This window comes from Solanum stenotomum, chromosome 8, assembly GCF_019186545.1.
Source record: "Solanum stenotomum isolate F172 chromosome 8, ASM1918654v1, whole genome shotgun sequence".
NCBI lineage: Eukaryota > Viridiplantae > Streptophyta > Magnoliopsida > Solanales > Solanaceae > Solanum > Solanum stenotomum.
Genome location: NC_064289.1, coordinates 23,002,175 through 23,027,791, shown reverse-complemented (window position 1 = coordinate 23,027,791; position 25,617 = coordinate 23,002,175). Strand labels below are relative to the sequence as shown.

The following is a 25,617-nucleotide window of genomic DNA, read 5'->3' as shown; positions in this document are numbered from 1 at the left end:
ATGAGACATTCAGTCCAGTAGTGATGATGAAGACTGTGAAGACAATACTAACTATTGTAGCTCAAAGGCAATGGCACATTTATCAAATAGATGTGTGCAATGCTTTTCTAAAAGGAGACTTACCTGATGAGATTTACATGGACCTTCCTCAGGGATTTAAAAGTCAGGGGGGAAATAAAGTAGATAGACTCACTAAATCCCTCTATGGGCTAAAACAAGCACCAAGACAATGGAATGCAAAACTCTCTCAGGCATTACTGAAATTTGAGTTCAAACAAAGTGAATATGATCACTCTTTGTTCATCAAAAAGACAACAATAGGCATTGTACTTGTTCATCTATGTGGATGATATGTTGATCACTGGGAGTAGTCTACTTCTAATTGAAGAAACAAAGGATCAGTTGAAGCAAGCTTTCAAAATGAAAGACTTGAGAGATTTAAGGTACTTGTTAGGTATTGAGTTTGACAAATCAAAGCAAGGTATTCTAATGTATCAAAGGAAGTATGCACTAGAATTAATTTCTAAAAGTGTTCTAAGTGCAGCTAAACCAGCTGGAACTCCAATTGATACCAACTCAAAATTGACTACCAAACAATATGATGAAGAGAAACAGGAAGATGATCCACTGACTAATCAAGGAGCTTATCAAAGAATAGTTGGCAAACTACTCTATTTAACCATGACAAGACCTGACATCTCCTATGGGATTCAAACATTAAGTCAATGCCTACAACAACCTAAGAAGTCACATATGACTGCAACATCAAGGATTGTGAGATATGTAAAACACCAACTAGGGCAAGGCCTATTGCTGTCCAGCTACTTAAAGAATATTATCACTGCTTATTGTGATGCAGATTGGGCCTCTTTCCCTCTAACAAGAAGATCAATAACTGATTACTTTGTGCAGTATAAAGGGTCTCTAGTTTCATGGAAGTCAAAGAAACAAACAATTGTTTCTAAAAGTTCAGCTGAAGCTGAATACAAGAGCATTGTAACCACTGTAACATAAATTATATGGCTGAAAGGTTTAATGGAGGAACTTAGCATTGAAGTTTCACTACCTATCAACATACATAAGCTGCTATGCAATGTGCAACCAATCCAGTCTATCATGAGAGGACCAAACACATTGAGATTGATTGTCATTTTATAAGAGAGAAAACCACACAAGGATTAGTATCTACCAAGTACATTCCTACACAAGATCAACCAGCTGATCTGCTCACTAAAGGACTCACAAAATTGCAACTGCAACATCTCAGCTCTAAGCTAGGAGTTCTGAACATCTTCTCACTTCCCAGCTTGAGGGGGAGTGTTGAGAATGCGAAGAACAAGGCAAAATCAAATGTGTGAACCTGGTCCTTCGTATGTGTTCCCTAACCACTGTTACTGTGTAACTAACTTTCTATTAATTAGTTAATCAGTTACAATTAGTTGTAAATCGGTTAGGATCACATATCACAACTACTATAAAGAGGAGATCTACAATGTAACTACAATAAGATTGAATAACAAGAAAGAAAGTTACTCCTCCTTCTCTCTATTCTTCTCCTCCTTCTTCTCTTTAATCTTCATCTTCTTCTTCTTCATTGTTCATAAAAAAACTTCACTATAGCTATAAACCTTATTATGTCGGTTATCCTTACTATTTATGAATTTTTTTCAAAAAAATATTGTGTCCAAAGTAAAGATGATTAGACAGATTTCATTGAGTAGTATGCTACGAGAAGGTGTTTGGATATGGCATTGGGATGTATAGTATGGGAATGTATTATCAGTGCACATTACAGCTAAGATTGAATAACAAGAAAGAAAGTTACTCCTCATTCTCTCTATTCTTCTCCTCCTTCTCTTAAATCTTCATCTTCTTCTTCATTGTTCATAAACAACTTTACTATAGCTATAAACCTTATTATGTAGGTTATCTTTACTATTTATGAATTTTTTTCAAAAAAAATATTATGTCCAAAGTAAAGATGATTAGACAGATTTTGTTGAGTATTATGCTACGAGAAGGTGTTTTGATGTGGCATTGGGATATATAGTAAGGAAATGTATTATTAGTGCACATTACAACTTTTGAAAATTTATTCGGAGCCATTTCATTATCTCTTAAAATACATACTAACTTTGAGAGGATTATTGATGACTTATGATTAATTGGTGAAATAAGAAATGAATTCTTATAAAAGTCTTCCTATGATGTCTTCGCGTCAAGGAAATCATTATTATTCATTACTCGGTGAAATGCATTATTCTCTTCGATTCATATTAGTTAATCATTTTTCTTTTTATACGTATATTAAGAAATCATAAATAAAAGGATAGTTCTACCAATTCACCCCTAAGAACTTCTTTGGAACTTTAGAACAAGTGTGGACACTTTCACAAAGAATTAATTGTAAGGGTAATATGGAAAAAAATCAATTAAGACTTTCTTGATTTACTCTCTCTGTCCAACAATAGTTATCTACTATTGACTTGGTACACCCCTTAAGAAACTATAAATAGAAGGGTAATTTTACTACATCACCATTTGAATATAATAAATACAATGTCTTGAAAATGTAATAGGGAAATAATTATAATTAATGATAAGGGTAAATTAGGAACTACGTGTAAAATTATCCATGAATTTTATAAAGTGGACAAGTATTGTTGGATATCTATTTTTAGTATAGTGGACAAGTATTGTGGGACGGAAGGAGTAATAAGATGATAAACTAATACTCCCTATGTCCCTAATTACTTGTCCACTTTTCCTTTTATAGTTGTCCCTAATTACTTGTCCATTTTGACAAATCAAGAAAAGACAAAAAAAAATTACCTATTATACATTCAATTAAATGACTAATTACTTTGAAAAATGTAGAACTTTTCATTCACTTCATAATTAATAAGGGTAAAATGGTAAACTCACTACGTCATTAATTGTTTTCTTAATAGGTGTGTCAATTCAAAAGTGGACAAGTAATTAGGAACAGAAGGAGTAAGAGATAATTAATTTTACTTAGTATAATAATCAACTAATATGGGATAGTGAGAAGTATTTCTAAACAATGTTACAAGCAAAAAGAGTTTGGGCTACATAGAAAATCCACCCTTGCTATCATCGCAGATTGTTTCATTCACTGAAAATCAAATTACTAAATGATAAAAATTAAATACTCTTTCCATATCAAAATAAATGAATTGTTGGAGTATTGCACTACTTTTAAGAAAAGAATATTAAGAGCTGTTTAAATTAGTTTAAAAGTTGGCAAAACTTATTTTTAAGTCATTTTTTTACTTTTGAGAGTGTTTGACAAAGTTAAAAATAATTTAAAATAAGTTAAAAATCAAAAGTAACAGTCTCCCTATTTTTTATTTTTTGACTTAAAAAAGTCATTTTAAGTTTTATTTTTTATCTTTTTAACTTAAAACCCATTTTTTTCCGGTCAATCCAAACGGACTCTAAGACATTAATTAGACTTACTTTTCATTTTTATCTTTTTGAATTATTGTTAAATTACTCTTTAGAATAACTAAACATTAATTATGATAACTATCCCAATACTTCAAAGCAATTAGAGTTTCTTGAACTTATTACACACGAAATCCCAATGAAGGCCAAAAATGAAAGAAAATTTTAAAATCATTCTTGAAGATTGAATAATTAAGTTAATTTGAACTAGAAAAAGTGTGTGAATTTTAAAATGGAGGAAATATAATACAATTGTTGGAATGGAAATATTGATATGCGTTGCTAGAAGAGATTTCACTGGTGGGCGGTGGCAAAGAAAGGTTCTCAAATAAGTATTTAGTTAATTATTTACAGAGATTATAAGTATTTGGAAAGCTCTCAGTTAATTAAAGAGCGGCTTTGTTAATACTTAATAGTCGTGTGGTAATTGAAAGAGACAATTAAATAGTTATCAATCCTTGAAGGAAATATTTTTAATAATTTTTATTTTAATCCTCTTATTTATGATGGTAAGACATTAATGATATAATGTAGTCGAATGTAAATATAATAACTCAAACAAGGTTGAAATCAAATTTCATAAAGAATAGATATAAAACGCTTACTATTGGACTAATATCAAATTGTTAGTCAATTTCTATCATGTAAGGATTGAAAAGATTTTGTATAATTAAAGATTAAAGATTATAGTAAATAACTAATGAATGTAAAACTATATTGAGTAAAGTCATAAGGTTGTATCTCATTAATGTAAAATTATATTGAGTAAATTAATAAAGTTGTATGTCATTAATGGGCTGCATTGTTAGTTAGTTTTCGTACCATTATAAATATTCAAGTTCTAGATACGTATTTAATCTTTGTACTGTCACTTAATCTTTTTTTGTTATTTGAATTATCTATCCCCATATGATAACCATATAACTAACTATATGGGTTATTTGAATAAGAGCAACCGATTATATCAAGTAAATTCCATTATTCCTAATGCTAATTTGTCAAACAAAGGTATGTTGGAGCCTCGAGTTCATGCAAAACTTCATCTACCAAATCTTAATCCTCTCAAGCAAAATTAAGATATTATAAAGAAGTTAACATTCACAACCACTAATCAATAATTAAGAACGAAAAGAAGTTTGATATCTTACTACCATAATATCATGCCACACACAAAAATCTTATGAACATTATAACTACATTGGATTTCACAATCTTAGTAGAGAATTTAGCTACTTATATTGTAGAGTAAACAATCTATATATAATATAAAGGAGAAACATAGACAAGGTGATGTGGCACCTCTCTATGGCCTTCATTTATATTTATATTTTTTCTCCTTTTTTTGAGATTTTTTTCTTAATTCTTTTCATTAAATATTTTTTTTATTAAATAAAAAATTCAATCATATTTATTATTCTAATTATACCTAATGAGTTACAAAAAAACCACCATCTATTCATATTCTCTACTTAAATAGCATGACTATTCAACTCCTTTCTAACTATTCTTATGGATTATCAAATCTATAAATAACAATCATTCATGGAGATGTTGAATATTCATTTTTGCATTTTCTCATTATTAGTGTAGTTTTTTTTCTCTTTTTTTTTTATTTTTTTTATTCTTCATCTTTTTCATAAGAAATTATAGAAACGATAGTGACATGATATGTGCTTCACTTTGATGAAGATCAATGATATATTCTTCAAAGATTCATTACAAAGAGATGTTCACATTAGTTTAGTACAAGTTCATCGAANNCTTCATCTTTTTCATAAGAAATTATAGAAACGATAGTGACATGATATGTGCTCCACTTTGATGAAGATCAATGATATATTCTTCAAAGATTCATTACAAAGAGATGTTCACATTAGTTTAGTACAAGTTCATCGAAATGAAGAAGGAAGCTTCATTATGTTGAAAGATTCATCGATAATCACAGAAGTATAAAGTCTGAATGTTTTCAATAATTTAAAGATTCATTAATGTTTTATTTTGATTTTAATATTTTAAATTTTTGGCATGGTTGAAAGCTATATTATTTATGGTACATTTCTCATAGCTATTGGATATTGTTGTGCTTAAAAATCTATATATAATATAAGCTAAATGTTAGAAAATTCAAGTTGCACCTCTCTTTACCAAGGATTCTATTTATTCCGTTCCTCAAAATTTTGACAATTTTTTCAATTAATGTATTATTTTCATTTCAATATTCTAAAATTTTGCCATGGTTGAAAGGTATATTATCTATAGTAAAAAATAATAATATTATCTATAGTACATTTCTCATTGGTATTAGATATTGTTGTGCTTAAAAATCTATATATAATATAGGGAAAAGGGTTTGATATACCGCTCAACTTTATCATTTAGAGCTGATATACCCCTCATTATGAAAGTGACTCATATATGACCCTATTGTTATACAAATGGCTCACATATACCCTTTTTCTCTAACGGAAGTGAAAAAATTAATTTTAATTTAATATTTTAATTATTATTTTTTTAAAAAAAATATAATCCCATATGGGTATATTTAATCCTCCTCACTAGGGGTGTTCACAGTTTGGATAAAAACCGATCCAAACCGAAAAACCAAACCAAACCAATAAAATAAAACCGATTTTATTTGGGTTTGATTTGGTTTGATTTTAGATTTTTGAAAACCGGTAGTATTTGGTTTGGTTATGGTTTTATTCGAACAAACTGAAGAAATAACCGAACTGAACCGAACCGATGAATTATATACATATATTTTATTAATATACATACTTAATATATTGTTTTTATAAATAATTTGAAAGATCTTATATATGTTTTCATTAAAATTTCTTTATACTTTACTTATTGAAAGCAAGAATACCCAAGACGAAAACATTTATCTTATTGATTTCATGTAATATGAGTGTCTATGACAATTCTTTGTGGGACTGAAAATGTTATTGTCTCTTCCTTCTTGGCCAATATAGTGAACTTAAAGTTTTATTGATAGTAAATTCAGTGATCGAAAGTTCGGTAATTTAAGTCATTCTAACTATTTTTTTGTTTTGAATGGTTGTTGTCACCTTTTTCACATTTTGAATGAATTTTTTCTTTTATTTATGTGTATGGTTAATAACCGAATAACCGAACCAAACCAAACCGAAACCGATAACCACCAAATCGGTAAATGTATATTATATTTGGTTTGGTTTGATTTTGATAATTTTAAAACCAATTAAGTTGGTTTGGGTTTGGTTTTGACCAATAACCGATCCAAACCAATCCGTGAACACCCCTACTCCTCACACATAATTTTTTTTTTGACTTTTATTGTTTCAACAGCTAATTTAAAGTTATTATTTTGATGGTCAAATTTATTTATGTTTCACTAATTTTCTTGTAAACTTTATTATAGATGACCCAATTTTTTTTCAATACAAAAGCTAAATAACAATATAGTCGAAAAAAAAAGTTTTAAATTATAATATAGCCACACAAAAATTAATTTTAAAATTTTCTCTTTACACTAACGAACGAAAGAAAAAAATAAAATAAGAAAATCAAAAAATGATAATCAAAGACGTCAAAAAATAATTTATGTATAAAAAAGATTAAAATATACCTTGAAATTCGCTAGAAGGATCATATATACCCCTACATGATTTTTTTAAAAATTTAAAAGTCAAAAACATAAATTTAAAACTAATTTTTTCACTTCCGTTAAATGAATGATATATGTGAGCTCATTTTGTAACAGTAGGGGTATATGTGAGCCGTTTGTATAACGGTAAGGGTATATGAGAGCCACTTTCATAACGAGGGGTATATCAGCTCAAAATGGCAAAGCTGAGGGGTATATCAAACCCTTTTCCCTATAATATAAGCTAGAAGTTAGAAAAGTGAAGTTGCACCTCTCTTTGGCCAAGGCTCAAGGATTCTATTTATCTTTTTCCTCAATTTTTTTTGACAATTTTTCATTTTTTTTCTACTTACTTATTATTGTACAAAAATTAAATATATCAATTACTACTCATCTATTTACTGTTATACTTAAAAGTTTCAAAAATTATTTACAGTCATTATTATTCTTTATTACAAATAATTAAAAGTCTCAATATTTACTTCTTCAATCTTTCAAGATATTTATCTCTTTTTTTATTGTATTTTTTTTCCTCTTCCAATTTTGTTAAACACAATGGAGTAATACAAAAAAGAAGAAGTTGGTTTGCTTTCTTTCCTAATAAAACTTAGACACCCAACAAATGTTAGATAGTTCATGAGTTTTTTTTTTTTTGGTCTTCATTATTTTATTTTTTCTTCTTTTATTTATATTAATTTTTTTTATCTCCATAACTTATACTTATTGAACTTTTACTTTAATTAATATTATTAACTCATTTTCTTTAATTTTTCATATTCATAACCCCCAATTATTTAATTTCAAAATTTAAGATACCTTATGATGTTACTTTAATTTTGTCAATATCAATTCATATTTTTGGTTTCATAAGATTCCTACTCAAGATTATTATTTTTATTTCATATTTGAAATAGTGATATTTTATATTATTATTGTAATATCAGACTTATACTTTAGTTTGACTCCATAAAAAGTCTCTTGGATGTGGATAGAAGGGGAGCCGGATAAAAACTCAAAAATATGTGCATTGATTATGTAACTTTTTTTCATCTTTGTTTTTGTGATTATGAAATTAACAAAAATGCGTTATCTCTATAATTTTTTAAAATTTAGGTTCTTATAATTTTTTTAATCGTAGTAAACTACATTTTCACTTAGGCTCAAATTAGTTATTTGTAACTTTGCCAGAAATAGCTAACTTCGCTAAGAGACGTTCAAATTTTACTACTCATGGCTCAAAAAAATGTATATAAAATATTGAAATACATCGTTCTTAGGTGTTTCTTATGGTGAAGAACCATTTACATTTTCTTTAAATTTGTTCATTTCTTCTACTTTAAAAAAATTACCAAAAGAATAATATAAGATATACACGTAAATTAGCAATAGTGGTTTATTTAGATGATGATGATGAAAAATAAGAGAAAAATATTTATTTAGACGATGATGAAAAATAAGAGAAAAATCAAGGAAAATGAAAGGATTAAGTATCAAAGAAGAAATTCAATTGAAATATTTATCTCTTTTTCCTCATATTTTTAGTTTCATCATTTTTTTTAAAATAAAAAGAAGATTCATCAGATAAATTTAACATTTAATAAAAATAAGAAAAAAAAATCAAGTCCTTAAATATGTTTATTCGAATTATATGTATTAACATCATAATATATGATTTCTTTCTTAATAAGTCCGCCTTTTAATTTTGGAAAATATTTGATAATAAAAATGTAATTTACTTAAGCTCTAATTCTAAAAAAATATTTGTATTGTGATTTTATCATTTTTCTTATTTCTATAGTTGGTTTTTTATTTCTTGTATCATAATTAATTTCTAAAATAAATTTACATATATTTTATATAACTACGCGAAGTGCGGTAAATTCTCTCTAGAATATAACTTAAGACAACTTATAAACTTACCTTGAATATTAAAACTAAAAGAAATGATGGTGGTCTTCATTCAACAAGCTAGAGAGAAAAAACCTTGAAACTTGTCCAAAAATCTCTAAACTAATGTGCAAAAACTAAATACTAAAATCTAAAACTAAATTGTTGACTCATTACAGAAGAAATTTATGATTGTATTTTGCCTCGTGACTTGACCATCTCTAGTCTTATTGATATACCCTCTGAATATTTTTATGATCTGATCTGTAGTCTATTATTTCATCTATGATCATAGATCACTCTTTTTCTTGTAATTGTTTTAATTTTTTTTCTCCCTTTGTCTATTTGGATATGTAAAACCTATAAAATAATATTGAGCACTAAAACACATAAAAATAAGTGTAAGAACATGACGTAGTCGATTTCATCTCTAGTCTTATTGATATACCCATCTTTTATTTCTGATGTAGTCGATTTTTATTTGAATAATATTGAGAAGACGCTTTTTTGAGGAAAAAAATGGTGATATCTTATTCAAAATACTTAATTTTGTGTCATGTGATAAATGACGTGTCACGCTAAGTCAAGTGAAAGAACCAATTAAATTATGCCACATGTCAAAATGCCGTAACAGGCCTAGTCAAATAAAAGGCAAATGAAATTATGTCACGTGTACAAGTGACATATTTTGATTGATCAAATATGCTCATGCTATTTTAATCTGATTCATTGAAAAGATTTGTTCTCATCACAATTTTTTCATCCTACAACTATATTTAGGGATCTCATAATTCAGAAAAATTAAAGACCAGAAATCCAACAAGAAGCCAAAGAGAGCTTGTGGATCAAATCTCGCAGATTTCTCTCCAAGCTACAAACATTACAGCATGAGGTTATACACATTTGAGGTATCATTACTCCTGCCACATGTATATTCATTTTATTCAGAGATGAAATAATCAAACATCTTGAATACAATGAGGGGATTAAATTTCTTAAGTATGCACAACTCGCCTTAGATAATTTTTTTTAAAATGAGTATATTTCTTTTATATTTCCAGCCTATTTCAATTTTTTTAATTTATTGGTTGGAACACAGATATACTAACAGTTCTAGTCTCTAGGTTAGGGGTGGGCATGTTATGGTACAAGACGATATAGAAATATGAGTTCGATAATTTTAATTTAAAGCAATTATATCATCCATATCAAATTAATGCGGTATGATTCAATATGTTTAAGTTTGATTTCAGTATTTTACGATATGGTAAATCAGAAATTATAACTTGTTCGATTTCGACTTACATATAATCATATAATAGATAATTATGACTTCAATTTTTTACAAAACCTCTCAGTTATATCATACTACTTAAACATGTAGAAATATGTAAGAGAAAGTACAAGCAATTCTCTTCGTTAACTAATTACACAAAAAAACATTTTAATTACGATAGAATAATCAAAGTTGCAACATCTAACTAATTTTTGTACTAATATAAGATATAAATTTATTAGTATCATAATAATTAAATAATACATATAATTTTATACACTTCGATATGATATTCAATATTTCAATGTTATTTTTATAAATATCAAATATATATTGAATACCAAGAAAAATTAACATACATCTCAAATATTTTGATTTCAATATCTATCGTAACATATCCATCCCTCACTGCTCTGGGTGATAAAAAATTGTGGAATTATTGTGTCTATTTCTGGTTCTAAAGACAAAGATTAGGAATATCCTGGTCTGACTTTTTTTTGTAGAATTATATTTTGCCTTTTCTTTTTCCATCCATTGCTTAACTGTTCCGTTTATCCAGTCCAACAGATCATCTAAATGCCCTATATAATTATTGTATAAAATGTTTTTCTTATTTCACTTTGAGAATTAATAATAATATTGATTTAGTTGGTAACACGTAGTATTGAAAGTCATGTTAAGGCTTTTTTTTTTATCTTGCAGAATATAAATCACAAATACTTATACTGATCATGAATATTTTTTTTTTAATTGTTAATATTTTGTGTAAGTCAGAACCATACAAACAAATTGAAATGTCCGGTATTATCCTAACTTCAATTAAACTGACGCCTTTCTATTGTTTCACTTTCACCTTCCTCCATGAAAGGTCACTTTCAAATATACACCTCTACCACATTTTCAATAGTTTACATTCTTTTAAGGAAATGGGAACCTATGATTATTTTATATGAAATATTTCTGGTCATTAGAAAAACTTTGCATTTTGAAAAAAACAGGAGATTCTGCAAATGGAAGGAGAAATGGATGATTTCAGTGTTGAATGTTCGGATGAATTGCAAAAAATTGACTGGGAATATGAGTATGACGCGGCGTTTTTTTATGATTTCTCTACCCCGGAGTCGCCTTTTCAGGCTGCACAAGCCCAACGTTGGTTTGAAACTGCAGGCAACTATCCGCCTTCTCGTAAGACATACATAAATGAATTTTTTTGTTTTTTTGATGGTTGATTATTTTGTGTGCAAGTTATCTAAATTATATTCTTGTATTTCATTCACGGCATAATGAGAAAAAAGCAAAAAGAAAAAAGAATGTATAGTTTGATTATCATCATGCTATTTTTCTATCAGGTTTTAATTTGAAAAAAAGAAGAAGAAGAAAATGTGTATGAGTTGTTCAATACATTAAGTTGAAAAAAGGCCAATTTATTATGATCTTGTGTTATGCAAAATCAAAAGTTACTGGATGAGAATGCTCATATTGGACATTTCAGGGTTATAGTGAAGTTTTCTTAATATGATGTTTTCGAAAATGACCTTCTAAGGAAACAGAGTAAGTTACATTTCTGTTGAATTGTGTTAATCGTCTCATCTAACAGTTTATTGTTAAATTTTTGTGAACACTACTACATCAAAAGCTTACATTATTAAAGGGAAAACTGTTTTTTAAATTCACTGCATATTGGAAACAACCTCTCTACCCCATAAAGGTAGCCTGTAGGGTAAGACCAGTGTACATCCTACTCTTCCCAGACCCCACTTGTTGTATTGCAGTGGGTATGTTGTTGCTGTTGCTTCCCTTATACCTGCCAAATCTTAAAGATTATATTAGAGAGGGAATACTTGTGTTTTTTTTTCTAAAGTAATAAGTGTATTTTATTGTTTAACTTATTGCTGTTTCAGTATTCGTGCAATTTTGATTCGGTCTTGCTCTTCCCTTTAACTGTTTTTTATATTGATCCGCTAAGGAGAGTATTTGTTTGGTGGTACTGGTTTATAACTGTCCTCACTTTTTCTCCTCTGTTGCTTTTGGAACTTCTTAGCTCTCGTTGCAAAGTTAAATCTGGTGAAGGAGACCGCAGCAGCAGAATGTTCACTTGGTCCCTCCAGGTTACGAGAAGAACAAACCGCAAAATCAAGCAGCAGCAACTCCTCAAATATTCACACCGGTTCTGCTGTTTCATCCTATAAATCGAAAATTGAAGGTTAGGTTACTAGGCACTAGCAACACTTTTTGGGAATGACTCTCTAGTTATATGTTTGCTAAGGTTTTTCAGTTTTCCCTTTAGTTGATATCGGAGTGTAACATAAACTTGTATTGTTTCTACGTCTTCAGAACCATTATCCATTGATCGAATGGCTCATGAAAGTCCTAAAGCTAAGATAAACTCAGAGACCAGATCTTTCAAAGCTAGAGTTTCAACTTTAATGAATCCCACTGCTAGTCATTTGGCTAAACTAAGGTATGTCAAAAGATATTATAACTTCTTTTGATAGTTTTTATTCATTTCAAGGGTGATATATTGCGTAAGTGACTTTTAAAATTTTTGTCTTATAATCATTCTTGCCAAATGATTTCTGATCTCTACCTACTTCAATCAAAAACATTGAACATAAAAAAAATTACTGTAAATTCCTCTTCAGGCTTGTGTATGTTTGTCAAGTTCCCGTCTGTTCAATTTGTTAGTCTTATTCACTTGTAGGTTATTTCTTGAACCATATTTAACTTGACTAAACCTGCTAGTATTTAGCTTTTGCTATGTTTCTCATTGCTCAATTGTTAGGTCCCAGAAACCACCAAGCAAGGCCGATGAGAGAAGCTCATGGAATTCTTCAGTATCTTTTAATTTAGCTACCAAAAGACAAAAGCTAGAGAGTGGTTATCTGCGTAAGGTACATGCATTAGTTACTTTTTGTTGATACTATTTCTGTTATAGTGTGATTGAAACTGCTCTATCGATTCTAAAGCTATCCAAAAACAGAAGGGAATGAATTCTGATTTAGTCTATGTAATGAATTCTCTGTCAATTTAATGTTCCATCTGCCTCAACTCCGTCCATGGGATTTCTTTTTTACCCTGTGTATTCCAAGTTTAGATTGGAAGCTTTTATGTTATACTTCCTTTGTTACATAGATCTTTGTTGCAATGCCTTGTGAGTTCTGATGACTTGAAAAGGTATTTCCAAAGGACTACGTTAGTCTATCCACTATGAACTCAGTCTACTTGAGGAAAGTCGTCCCAGTCAGATGTAGTTATGGTCAGATACAAATGAAGCTAAAAGTTTGAAATTCCTTAGATGTACACAATATCTTCACTTTTTCTCTTTACTGACAACAGTAAGGTTTTGTGACATATTTATGAGGAAAAATACTTTGAAGTAACATATCCAACTATAATGTAAGAACTTGTCTGATACATTTTCAGTATCTGATGATGGTTTAGTTGAGTTAATTTTATCTTGTGTAAAAGGTCAAGCCCAGTGAAGCTTGTTAGGCAGTCAGAGTGAGTTGCTTGTGACAAAATTCAGCGGTTTGTGTTGATCTGCTTTTGCTAACAGTAGAAAACCTTGTCATTTGTATGTAAGCTCTTGAAATATTCTTTCGTCATCATTTCATCTTTCCAACCATGTTGCTCATTTAAAGAATCATCAAAGTTTGCTATTCACAAGAAATCCAAAAAGTCTAACGTAAATGATGAAAATCATTATTGAAAGATGTTATATTTAACACCTGATGAATCTCCCTTTGCTGTTTGTAGAATATTTATTCTGGTTTCAAGTTATCTAACTTGACACGTTCTTATTTAAGGTCACTATTCCTAGAGATCCTCAACTGGAAACCATGCAGAGGGCGCTAAGACGAAGGTATGTAGTTGAGAAGTATAGTATCCCACATAGGGTATAAAAGCACATCATTGGCTACTTTAGTCACTCTTTACAGATTTTGGCGCAGAGATGCTCAGATTGTTTCAAGAATTTTAATTCGGTGGATTTCTTGAGTTGTTTATCCCTTTACTAACAGTTGAATGATCAACTTATGATTTGTTTCTAAAAATTTCAGGTGCAAGAATGATTCAGAGTCGAGTGAAAATGCAAAAGCTAAAGGCCAGCCTTCAAAAGCACAACCCTTGAACACAAAAGTTGGTAGTTTGAGATATTGCTCTCTTCCGAAACTTTATAAAATTATTTTAACAGCATTAGCATATAAGTTACTTCAAATCTCTCATCTAAGACTTGTTCTTTGTGCTTTCTCTAGATTCTCAAAGCTCTTGTATTACCTCCTCATCCGAAGACTGCATTGAGATCAACAGAGTTTCATGTAATTACACATAGCTCTATCCTCTGCTCCAATTCTCCTCATTACTGCTAAATCGATGAAGACTTTGAAAGAAATTGTGTTGCATACTTACCAATCTCAATCCGCTTCTTCATGTCTTTAGGTTTTTAAGTTGAAGACTATGGAGAGGGCCTCGAGAAATTCATCTGCTAATGTAGGTCACTGTCCTTCCACAGCATTCTTATAGAATATAGCAAATTTTGACACAGAAATTTTAAATGATATATACAAGTTTTTTACTGTACAACTGTTAGTTAGTCTCACTCAGTTTCACACATACGGATTTGCCTGTATATGTAGAGGGTTTTACGGAATATTTTAAAAACTAAACAACTAAATGATGAATTCTGAAAACTATANATTAGCATATAATTTACTCAAATCTCTCATCTAAGACTTGTTCTTTGTGCTTTCTCTAGATTCTCAAAGCTCCTGTATTACCTCCTCATCCGAAGACCGCATTGAGATCAACAGAGTTTCATGTAATTACACATAGCTCTATCCTCTGCTCCAATTCTCCTCATTACTGCTAAATTGATGAAGACTTTGAAAGAAATTGTGTTGCATACTTACCAATCTCAATCCGCTTCTTCATGTCTTTAGGTTTTTAAGTTGAAGACTATGGAGAGGGCCTCGAGAAATTCATCTGCTAATGTAGGTCACTGTCCTTCCACAGCATTCTTATAGAATATAGCAAATTTTGACACAGAAATTTTAAATGATATATACAAGTTTTTTACTGTACAACTATTAGTTAGTCTCACTCAGTTTCACACATACGGATTTGCCTGTATATGTAGAGGGTTTTACGGAATATTTTAAAAACTAAACAACTAAATGATGAATTCTGAAAACTATATAAATTGATAGAAGCTAATATCTTTATGTTGGGTTATTGCAGTTGTCAAACAGCCAAAATGCTGAGTCTGCCGTACTTAGCACTTCTGTGGATTTTAAAAGGTTGGATCGATAGGTTTATCTCCTCATCCAGTAGTTGAATGAGAAGAATTTCGTGTATACTAAGTTGTATTTTGTTTGTTTTTCTATTAAACTGAACTAACTATTTTAAAAACTCAAATCATCTCTTCAAAAGTTTATCCTCCAGGGATCATTTGTGATCTCCTCGCGGAATAAAAAATCAACTATGTAGATCATCCATTTTACTTTTATGATTCACCAGATGGTTTAAGCACACCTATGTTTGCATTGTTTTCTCAGACCTAACACTCAGAATGCTGCGAAGCAGGGGAATTCTGTAACAACGATCAAATCAAAAGCTTTAAGATGCAACAAGGTACCATCAATCTAACCATGTGAGCTGTCTTTTGTGTTCTCTTTTAGAGTTTATGGAATATGCTAATTGTGAAACTATATCATGTCTTCATACAGATCTTCCCTAGTAGAGAAGATACTAGAATATGTGAAAACATTGGAGAAAGAAGTACAACCTCAATGGTAATGCACGATCACTTTGTTTACTTTTATCGATCTTCCATTAAGTATAGTTTCTTTCTCTGCTATTACATGAGGCTCTTATGAGTTATGTCCTATCCTTCCACAGGATTGTAATTCTACAGTCGATACGAGGCTTCCAATGCATCCACCAGTAGAACTGTTTAATAAGGTATGTGCTTCAACATGAAAGTAATTTAGTCATATCCGATTGCTTTTAACTGTCTGTATATGATCTTAAACATGAATTGAATGTATTATATATCTTTATATTCATCATCTTACTCATGTCTTCCAGCCAACTAATTTCAATCGTCGTTTTGTTTTTAATCTCAGTTGTCCCTTAGATTTGAAAGAGAAAGTAGTGTAGTATCTGATCAGCCAAAAATCTATGCATCTTGAAAGATGCATTAGAAGTTTTTTAAAGAGGAATTTATTCTTGTACCTGCTGCATTCGGAAGCCAAATCAGTGTGCTCCACAAGGGGCACCGCACACCAAGGATTGGATACTAGTCCAGCATGAAAAGGTACCTGTTTCTTCAATTTCATGAATAAGAAAACAGATAGTAAGAATGTAAGATACATTAATTGTTGATACTCCCTCCGTTTCAATTTGTTTGTCTGGTTTTGACTAGGCACAAAGTTTAAAAAAGTAAAGAAGACTTTTGATTTTAAACATGTCACGTGGAAAGTTAGAATTAAAGAGTTACCGAAAAAAAGGAAAGAGACATTCTTTTTTAAATGGAATAAAAAGGAAGGTAAGACAAACAAATTGAAACGGGAGAGTATTATTGAAAATAGTCATTGAATGCCTAACTATCTTATTGTTTGCCTGACCTTCTCTTTAATCTTTGTACTGATCACTCAGGTACTTGGAATACTATAAGAAGAATGTATGATCCAAGAAGTTCATTTCTTAGGTCCATCTGGCTGTTGTTCGGGATTGTATTTCTTCAAGTTGTTTATTTGAAGTAGAGAATTTATAGAACTTCTAAGATTAGAGAACCTACTTTCTTGGATATTGGAACGAGAAGAGTCTAAATGGAACGAAATGTATAGTGATGATTAATAGTCGACTCCAACTAACTTTGGATCGAGGCTTATTTAGTTGTTGTTATCGTTGTCGTTGTTGCTGCTTGATCAGATAAATGGAAACTGGAAAGGAAGGCATCTTTCTGGCACACAATCAAGCTCAACTGCTAAGCAAAGTACTGAAGGTTGGAAAAGAAAGTTACTTAGCTTTGCAAATTAAGCAAGAAAAGATATACTAGGTTGAATAAAAATATATAATCAACAAATGAATTTGATTAATGTTTATATGTTCTTTCAAATTTTTAATGCAAAAATAATAAAAGGGCATGCTGAGGAAAAATTCCAAAAATATGAAGAAAACAGTAGTTCATAGTGTTTATTCCGTATCTAATTGTAAAGACTATTTTATTTTCAGAAGTTTAACCCATGCTTTTTGTTTCTCAGCTTCCGCATAATTCAATGTTCAATCTTAGAGCTTGTCAAGTCAAGAGCGACCTCCTCTTTCTTGCTTCATTCAAGCGACCCCCTCTTTCTTGACCCATTTACGATGCATACACATATATAATATCTCTCTATTTTATTTTTTTTTGTATAATTTGTATGTATAGAATACTCTTATTATACACTTTATTTTGGTAACCCCCTCTTTTTTTAACCTAAATATTATATACCTATAGTATACAATGTATATTTATATATAATCTCTGTATAATTTTTGTCTAGTCTGTGTATATAAACAAGAAAAGGAAAAACATAGAAAAAAATAAGCCAACAAACCAAAATGCATCCGGAAGTTTGGAATAATGAAATGCAAGGGAGACTGTTTCTGATGAACTCTCAACTGAAGAAAAAATAGGCCGAAAACAAAGGAGTAACAAGAGTACAAGCAACATCAAACAATAACAAAAACAATAAATTGTAACAAAACAATGCAATAATCTAGGCACAAAGAATCAATAAATAGTAACATCAAGTGAATTAGGATAAGAAACTACATGAGCAATACACTACTAATATGAACGGATCGAACATCAAGACAATACACTGCTACCTACTATTCTTCCCTTCTATCTAAGGTCATATCCTGGGTAGGCTAGAGTTGCGTCATGTCCATTCTAATCACCTTCCCTTAATACTTTTTTGGCTACTTCTACCTCTTCTTATACCCACTTTATCCAACCTTTTGCACCTCTTTACTGGAGCAGCTACGCATGCCTCTTCACACACCCAAACTATATATCTCATCCTCGCTTTACTCATCTCATAGCTACACCCACCTTGACTCGAATATCTTCATTCCTAATCTTATATTCCCTTCGATATTAGTTGATCATTTTCCATTTTACACACATATTAAGAAATCACATATAAGAAGATAATTTTACTAATTCACCCCTTAAAAGTATCTTGAATTTTTTACAAACAAGTGTGAACACTTTCAAAAAGAATTAATTGCAAGGGTAATATAGAAAAATTTTAATTAATACTTTCTTGATTTAGTAAGGTGAATAACTAATATGAGACAATTATTTTAGTAAGATGATCAATTATAATATGGGATAGAGGGAGTAGCTCTTAGTATACCAGCACATCCTTCACATCATCCTCATTTTCACAACTTGCATCTTTTGAAAATGAAAGTGCTTGTTTAGACATAAAAAAAAAACTTCACCCCATTGTAGTATTTGAATAAGATTAAAAATAAAATACTTTCAAGTACTATATATATTATAATAGTAAAATATTGAAAAATTATATTTTAAAACCTATAACTTAGGGCTGGACATTCATATTTCGATTCGATTTTTATTTTTTTATTTTGATTTTTCAATTTTTGGTTACAGGATTTTGGTGTACTGAACATTAAATCATATTAATTAAGTTCGGTTCGATTTTTTATAATTTGGTTAAGTTTGATTTCGATCTATTAAATTTGACTTTGTCTGTTATGGGCTTGTTTAATGAGCTTTTTCAATCTTATGATTTTTTTGTTCAATTTTTCAGTTTAATGGGCTAAAAATAAGAATACGAATCCGTTTGACCCTAAGAATACTTGGGAAAACTTGGGAAGTGATGTTTGGTTATATAACTTGACAAATATATTTGCCAAGTATCACAAGTTCCCAAATACTAGAAAAAACTAGTATTTGAGCCAAGTTCTAATATTTGAGAATTTTAAAAAATTTAAAAATTACCCCAAACTTTTATATTTTATAAAAATACCATTATTTATTAATTCCATCTAATATTTGTTATTACCTCCTCCGAAAAAGTTTGAGTTCTAATTTGAGTGATAAAATTGAGAAAAAATAATAATTTGTGTTTAATGAACTATAATTATAACTGAATCAGGGATAAATTTGAGTACGCGATTAATAAATTGTCTTGCCTATATTGTTATTTTGTTATTGTTGATTGTTATCAATTATATTATATGGTTATTTTTAACGGAACATATTCATTATGAAATGATAATATAAATATATGAGGTGTTTAAATAATTTTTAAAACTTATGAGTATGAATATGTTTTAAAATAGACAAATATTCTTGAAAAACTTGAGGCCAAGCACATGGTGTAATTTCACCAAAAACTTGATCCCAAATATTATTTGCCTAAAATATTTGGAAACTTGGGCTAAATGCTAAACCTATACTATACTAACAACCAACAGTAAGTAGTGGACTAAAAAATTTTACAAACCCTAAAAGAATCCAAATTACATTTGTACCAATATATAAATTTCGATTAAATCAAAATACAAAATTACATATAAATCATGTAATCAAAAATTGAACCATAATATTTAAATAAAAAAAACCAAATTAATTTAATTCGATTAGATATTTTGATATTTATGCTCACCCCAACTATAAGCATAATAACTTGTGCTTATTAGCGGCTAGTCTAATTAAATTCTTCTAGCCCTAAAACTGACTTTCACTCCAAAATGTCCAAAAATATCTTACGACACTCCCTTAAAAATATCTTTGGTTGAGTCTATTAAATCGGACGGTTACCATTGATTTAATCAGCTCTCATCAACCCTATAAAAACTCAAACCCTAAACCCAGCCTCCTCCTCTTTCCTCTCCTGCTTCTGCGCCTTACTGCAGAATACACCGTTTTCGGCAGGAGAGCAATTCCCCTCACACCAAATTTATCATGCCTGCACTTGTTGTAACTGAAGAAACAATGGCCTCCGAGGTATCCAAAAAGAAAATGAAGAAGACACCCAAAACTGATCTTGAAACTCCTATTGATAAGAAAACCAAAGAGAAAAAGTCAAAAAAATCCAAGATTGATTCTGGGTCTGATTCAGAGGACGCAAAAAGGAGTAAAAAGAAAGAGAAAAAGCGAAAAGCCTTGGACTTGGATGGTGAGAAGAGTGATACGAGCTCAGAGATATGCGAGCCGGTAGATTTGAAGAAGAATAAAAAGGCTAAATTGGACGAGGAAGAAGTGATGGTTGAGAAGAAAGTGGAGGATCCTAATGCTTTGTCTAATTTTAGGATTTCAAAGCCTTTAAAAGAGGCTTTGAATTCTAAGGGAATAGACGCACTTTTTCCTATTCAAGCTATGACTTTTGATGATATTCTTGATGGATGTGATTTGGTTGGTCGAGCTCGTACTGGTCAGGTATGAATTCAGCTCTTGATTCTATCATGCATATTTATTATTTACTTGCCGTGCTTTAATTATGTAAATATTGGATGAGTTTTAATGGAGTACCAGTTTGTATAGGACTAACACTTTGTTTGGATAATTGTTACAAATTGTTTCATAATGGATTGCATTATATTGTATTATGTTGTATTGTAATGTATTGATGCATTATATTGGATACACATATTTCTTACCATGATGTCCATTAGGAAGAGACCTAGAGACCCTAAATTGTTTGTAAGGTTCTTTGGTCTCTTGCTGCTAGAGATGCACAGATGCACATGTTTCGTTTGATGAGAAGCTTACTTTTGGATTGTGATAAAGGTTCTTTGATTTCTTTATTGTCATATATACAGATTACCCTTTTGAAGAAAAGTTTATATATAAATTATGAGCTGCATGTTTCATATTATAAATTATTCATCAATCAAGAATTTAAGCTAAATGGCAATAGTGAAATTTAGTCCTCATGTTATGAATGCTAATGGTAAATTGATTTTCCTATTCCTTTTGCCGCTGCCAGAAATTTCATGATAATGATTCTGACTATTTTGGTTAACTAGATTGTAAAGCAGAGATATGACTTGACTTCAATTTGTGCTTCTGTATTTGCAGGGTAAAACGTTGGCCTTTGTTTTGCCCATTTTGGAGTCCCTAACAAATGGTCCTACTAAAGCATTGCGAAAAACAGGATATGGGAAGGCTCCTAGTGTTCTGGTGCTTTTACCTACTAGGGAATTGGCACTTCAGGTATATATTATCAGCCTTCTCTGTTAACCAATGGGTTGCATTTCTTGTATGTAGCATCTTGTTAATTTGTTAAGTGCAGGTGTTTGCTGACTTTGAAGTTTATGGCCGAGCTGTTGGGCTCACTTCGTGCTGTCTGTATGGAAATTCTCCTATGGGGCCACAACAGGCTCAACTAAAAAGAGGAGTTGACATTGTAGTGGGTACTCCTGGAAGGGTTAAGGTAGGGTTTGCTGATATACAAGTTGAATTTCATTCACTTTTATGGAGTGAAAATTGACTGCTTCAAAATTCTGCTGCAGGACCACATTGAAAGGGGAAATATTGATTTCAGGTCTTTAAAGTTCCGTGTTCTTGATGAAGTCGATGAAATGTTAAAAATTGGTTTTGTAGATGATGTCGAATTTATTTTAGGTATGCATGAGTCAGAAATCTCTTCCTACAGAAGTTGTGGTTTCTTACCCCTCCATATCTATACTATGCTGTTACAGATGTTAGGATGAAATTCTTTGACAGCTGAAATTTTCCAGTGCATTACTGTTCTGTTGTGGGATTTTCTATTTTATGGTTATTGACACGTTTATGCTTTTCTGTTTGTATTATTCCTTTGTGATTCAAAGGCAAGGTCGAAGATGCAAGCCTAGTTCAAACCGTTCTTTTCAGTGCCACTTTGCCAGTCTGGGTGAAGCATGTATGTTAGTTGTACCTTTTGTTTTTGAATTCATAATATAGTATCCTGTATTATCAGTTCAATTGTTCTCTGCCTAAAGCTTGGTAAACAAACCACCTTGAAGTTGGAAATTAGAGGGTGCGTGGGGATGTACAACTGCTGTGCTCTTAGCTTGCACTTCCTTCTCTCTTACTGAAACATGTTTTTGGTGCCAGATTGCTTCTAAGTTTCTGAAACCAGATAAGAAAACGGCTGACCTTGTTGGTAATGAGAAAATGAAAGCCAGTAAAAATGTGAGGCATATTATTATTCCATGCTCTAGTTCTGCAAGACCTCAGCTGATTCCTGATATCATTCGGTGCTACGGCAGGTTGGTTGCTTCTCATTTTCCTGTGTCTTCCATTTAAAGCATGACATGAACCTCTGAAATGATTATAAATTTTTTGTTCTATGAAAAATTAGTGGAGGCCGCACCATTATTTTTACTGAGACAAGGGCCCTAGCTTCAGAGCTAGCTGGCTTATTGCCTGGGGCAAGTGCTTTGCATGGGGAGATACAACAGAACCAGCGTGAGGTAGAATTTTCTGAAATACATGCTTTATTTTACTGTGCTCTCCTCATCTTCCACCATCTTTTCAGGTTCTCCCCTTCCGTTTAGAAGGATATCAATTCCTCAGAATTAACCACCTTACACTGTTGATTATACAAATATAAAATATGCAGTATTTGTCATCAACTTCCAGACTCATTAACAAATTGATAATTATGTGCAAGTCTAGTCTCATAGTAACAACTAACAACCCTTTATCATTTTCACATGTTCTCAGGCTACACTTAAAGGATTCAGATCAGGAAAATTCATGACATTAGTGGCCACAAATGTAGCAGCCCGTGGATTGGATATCGATGATGTTCAGTTAATTATCCAGGTTTGTTACCACATTCATGTTCCATGCTTGATTCTTAAAGTTTATTGGTATTTGAGTGCTGATTGTGATTAATATTTCTGTTCGTAAAGTGCGAAGCCACTAGTGATGTTGAAGCATACATTCATCGATCTGGAAGGACAGGACGGGCAGGTGAGTTTCTGATGTTGGAATTGCTTTCATTAGCTTACATAAATTAGGGAGCATTCTCACTAACTTTATTTTTCTGTCACATTCTAGGAAAGAGTGGTGTGGCTGTAATGCTGTATGATCCAAGGAAGTCCAACATTTCTAGAATTGAAAAAGAATCTGGTGTGACGTTTGAGCATTTATCTGCTCCTCAGCCAGCTGATGTTGCCAAGGCAGCTGGGAAAGAAGCTGCTGATATAATTGCGGATATTTCCGATAGGTATGGTTTTCATTTGTGCCTGGTTAATTTCAAATGTATCATTTTATTAATTTTCATTTCAACTCTCTATAGTGTCATACCTGCATTTAAGGATGCTGCAGAGGAGCTTCTGAATACTTCTGACCTATCACCAGCAGAGTTGCTTGCGAAAGCTCTTGCCAAGGCTGCTGTATGTTTCTGTTGTCTTTATTTATTCTCTCTGGGAGGCAAGCCTGATCTTACTGTTGACCAACTTGTGTCTTACTTTCCAGGGCTATTCTGAGATCAAGACTCGATCGCTTCTTACTTCTATGGAGAACTGTGTTACTCTGCTTCTCGAGTGTGGGAGACCCATCTTCTCACCTTCGTGAGTATTTAAAATTTGAAATATGTTGTTTATTGAATTTCAAGTATGAATTGTGGCTTGTGCACTTCAATGCCTCAAATTGTGGGTGTGTTCGGTATTGAAGGAAAATGTTTGCTTGGAGAATGATTTTCACAAAAATAAGTGGTTTCTTACTAATATTAATGTTTGGTATCTAAGCAAAAAGTATTATCCTAAAAACTTCTGTACATAATCTTGACAAATATTATTGGGGTGTGTGGGGTGGTGCACCATGGGGCTAACAGGGGTGGTTGAATATAAACACCTCTTTTGAATGCGCAAGCAAGGATGTAGGCAGGGAACCAAGAATGTTCATAGTCTCACATCAGTGTTTCTACCCATTTATATAAAATTAGCTACAAAATGAAGTTGGTAAAGGAATTTCACTAAATGGATTCATGAACAAGTTTCTCATTGTTCCCAATAGGAAGTAGTGAATTACATTACAGGTTTACTGCATCTTGCTCAGAGATTCATTGTGCTAAGCAGTGGTCTTAATTTACATCAAACTGACCTAAATTTATTTCGAGACATGATTGCCATAGCAGAGCCTTATAAACTGTTGTCATGTTCAGTCCAATGATTCTGATTTTATTTACTGTCATATCATTGGCAGCTTTGTCTATAGTGTCCTGAGGAGGTTCCTGCCTGAGGAGAAAGTTGAATCAATCAATGGTCTTACTTTGACAGCCGATGGAAAGGGGGCAGTTTTTGATGTAGCTGCTGAGCACTTGGATGAATTTCTCTCAGGTAGAGTTCTCCATTTTTCTGCAGATGATTCAATGAACATGTCACATTATAATCATTCAACAGTAGTGATAAAATTTGTTCTTACGTTTAATTCAGTCATTAGAGTTGTTCACTTTATTTTTATCATTCCTTTTTATTTTTATTATGTTTGTGTTTAGGCAGGTTAGCTCTGCCTAGTTTGTATATTTGATTAATGGGGGATCATAACTGTTGTTGCTTTTCTAATATCTTCTTCTCCCTCTTTATCTTTTCCTGTGGGATTTTCAGGCCACAAAACTGCACATGGGGTAAATTTAGAGGTAGTGGAAGCGCTGCCTCCTTTGCAAGAGAGAGAGAAGCCAAGAGGTGGAAGATTTGGAGGTGGTGGCCGTGGTGGTGGCTTCGGTAACAGAAGAGGCGGAGGTGGCTTTTCTGGAGGAAGAGGTAATGGCAACTATGGTCGCAGATGGTAAGGAATGGTGACAATTTTTTTGACAGCTGACGATACAATAGTGTTCACGGCTGCGTTCAAAATTTTGGTATAGTGTGAAGAAAATGTATGAGACTTCAGTAAGGTTTCTTCTGTATTAATTTTACTAATTTATATAGGTTTCTCCTCCCTGTACCCTGCTTCATTCTGCTTTTCGCTAGTTGGCTTTCTTGTAGGGAAAAGAATTGTAGTATTCCGTGTTTTACGATATGTTTGGTTAGACACTTTTAAGTTATTATTTATTTTGTATGGTATTGTTACCTGAAGAAAACAGATTCAATTCAAGTTCAATTATATGATTCACAGTCTAATTTTGAAAATGGAATGTTTGATTCTATCACCAGTCTAATTTTCTTGCATTAGAACTAAGTTTTCTTTACTCCAATATTTCTTGCATCCCTGCTACTTGATTTGCTTCACGATAACAATGTTACGATTGATCCTTTGGGCAGTATATCTTGGACTACAACGATGGTTTTATTCAGATGTTGGGGGAGAATAGAAATACATTTTGAATGGTATGATATTTTCTTCAGCAAA

At 31.4% G+C, this 25,617-nt stretch overlaps 2 protein-coding genes across 3 annotated transcripts; both read left to right on the top strand.

Annotated features, from left to right (window-relative positions):
• Positions 1 to 11,261: 11,261 nt before the first annotated feature.
• LOC125874033 (protein TPX2-like) lies at positions 11,262 to 16,611 on the top strand. 2 transcript variants are annotated; one of them, XM_049554842.1, is made up of 13 exons: positions 11,262 to 11,444; positions 12,301 to 12,462; positions 12,594 to 12,720; positions 13,042 to 13,150; positions 14,066 to 14,121; positions 14,318 to 14,396; positions 15,013 to 15,075; positions 15,197 to 15,247; positions 15,495 to 15,553; positions 15,812 to 15,887; positions 15,983 to 16,048; positions 16,155 to 16,217; positions 16,382 to 16,611. In XM_049554842.1, exons 1-13 carry the CDS (start codon positions 11,270 to 11,272, stop codon positions 16,445 to 16,447), a joined length of 1,152 nt encoding a protein of 383 aa, XP_049410799.1. In that variant the 5' UTR covers positions 11,262 to 11,269; the 3' UTR covers positions 16,448 to 16,611. The 2 variants fall into 2 exon arrangements, with proteins under 2 accessions (XP_049410799.1, XP_049410800.1); XM_049554843.1 differs by having other exon boundaries at positions 11,336 to 11,444; positions 12,330 to 12,462.
• Positions 16,612 to 20,158: 3,547 nt separating this feature from the next.
• Positions 20,159 to 25,370, top strand: LOC125872151 (DEAD-box ATP-dependent RNA helicase 7-like). The gene is made up of 14 exons (XM_049552833.1): positions 20,159 to 20,715; positions 21,358 to 21,492; positions 21,572 to 21,712; positions 21,792 to 21,903; positions 22,110 to 22,180; positions 22,375 to 22,529; positions 22,622 to 22,733; positions 22,987 to 23,088; positions 23,178 to 23,238; positions 23,326 to 23,494; positions 23,567 to 23,663; positions 23,746 to 23,840; positions 24,475 to 24,608; positions 24,876 to 25,370. Exons 1-14 carry the CDS (start codon positions 20,242 to 20,244, stop codon positions 25,058 to 25,060), a joined length of 2,043 nt encoding a protein of 680 aa, XP_049408790.1. The 5' UTR covers positions 20,159 to 20,241; the 3' UTR covers positions 25,061 to 25,370.
• Positions 25,371 to 25,617: the final 247 nt, after the last annotated feature.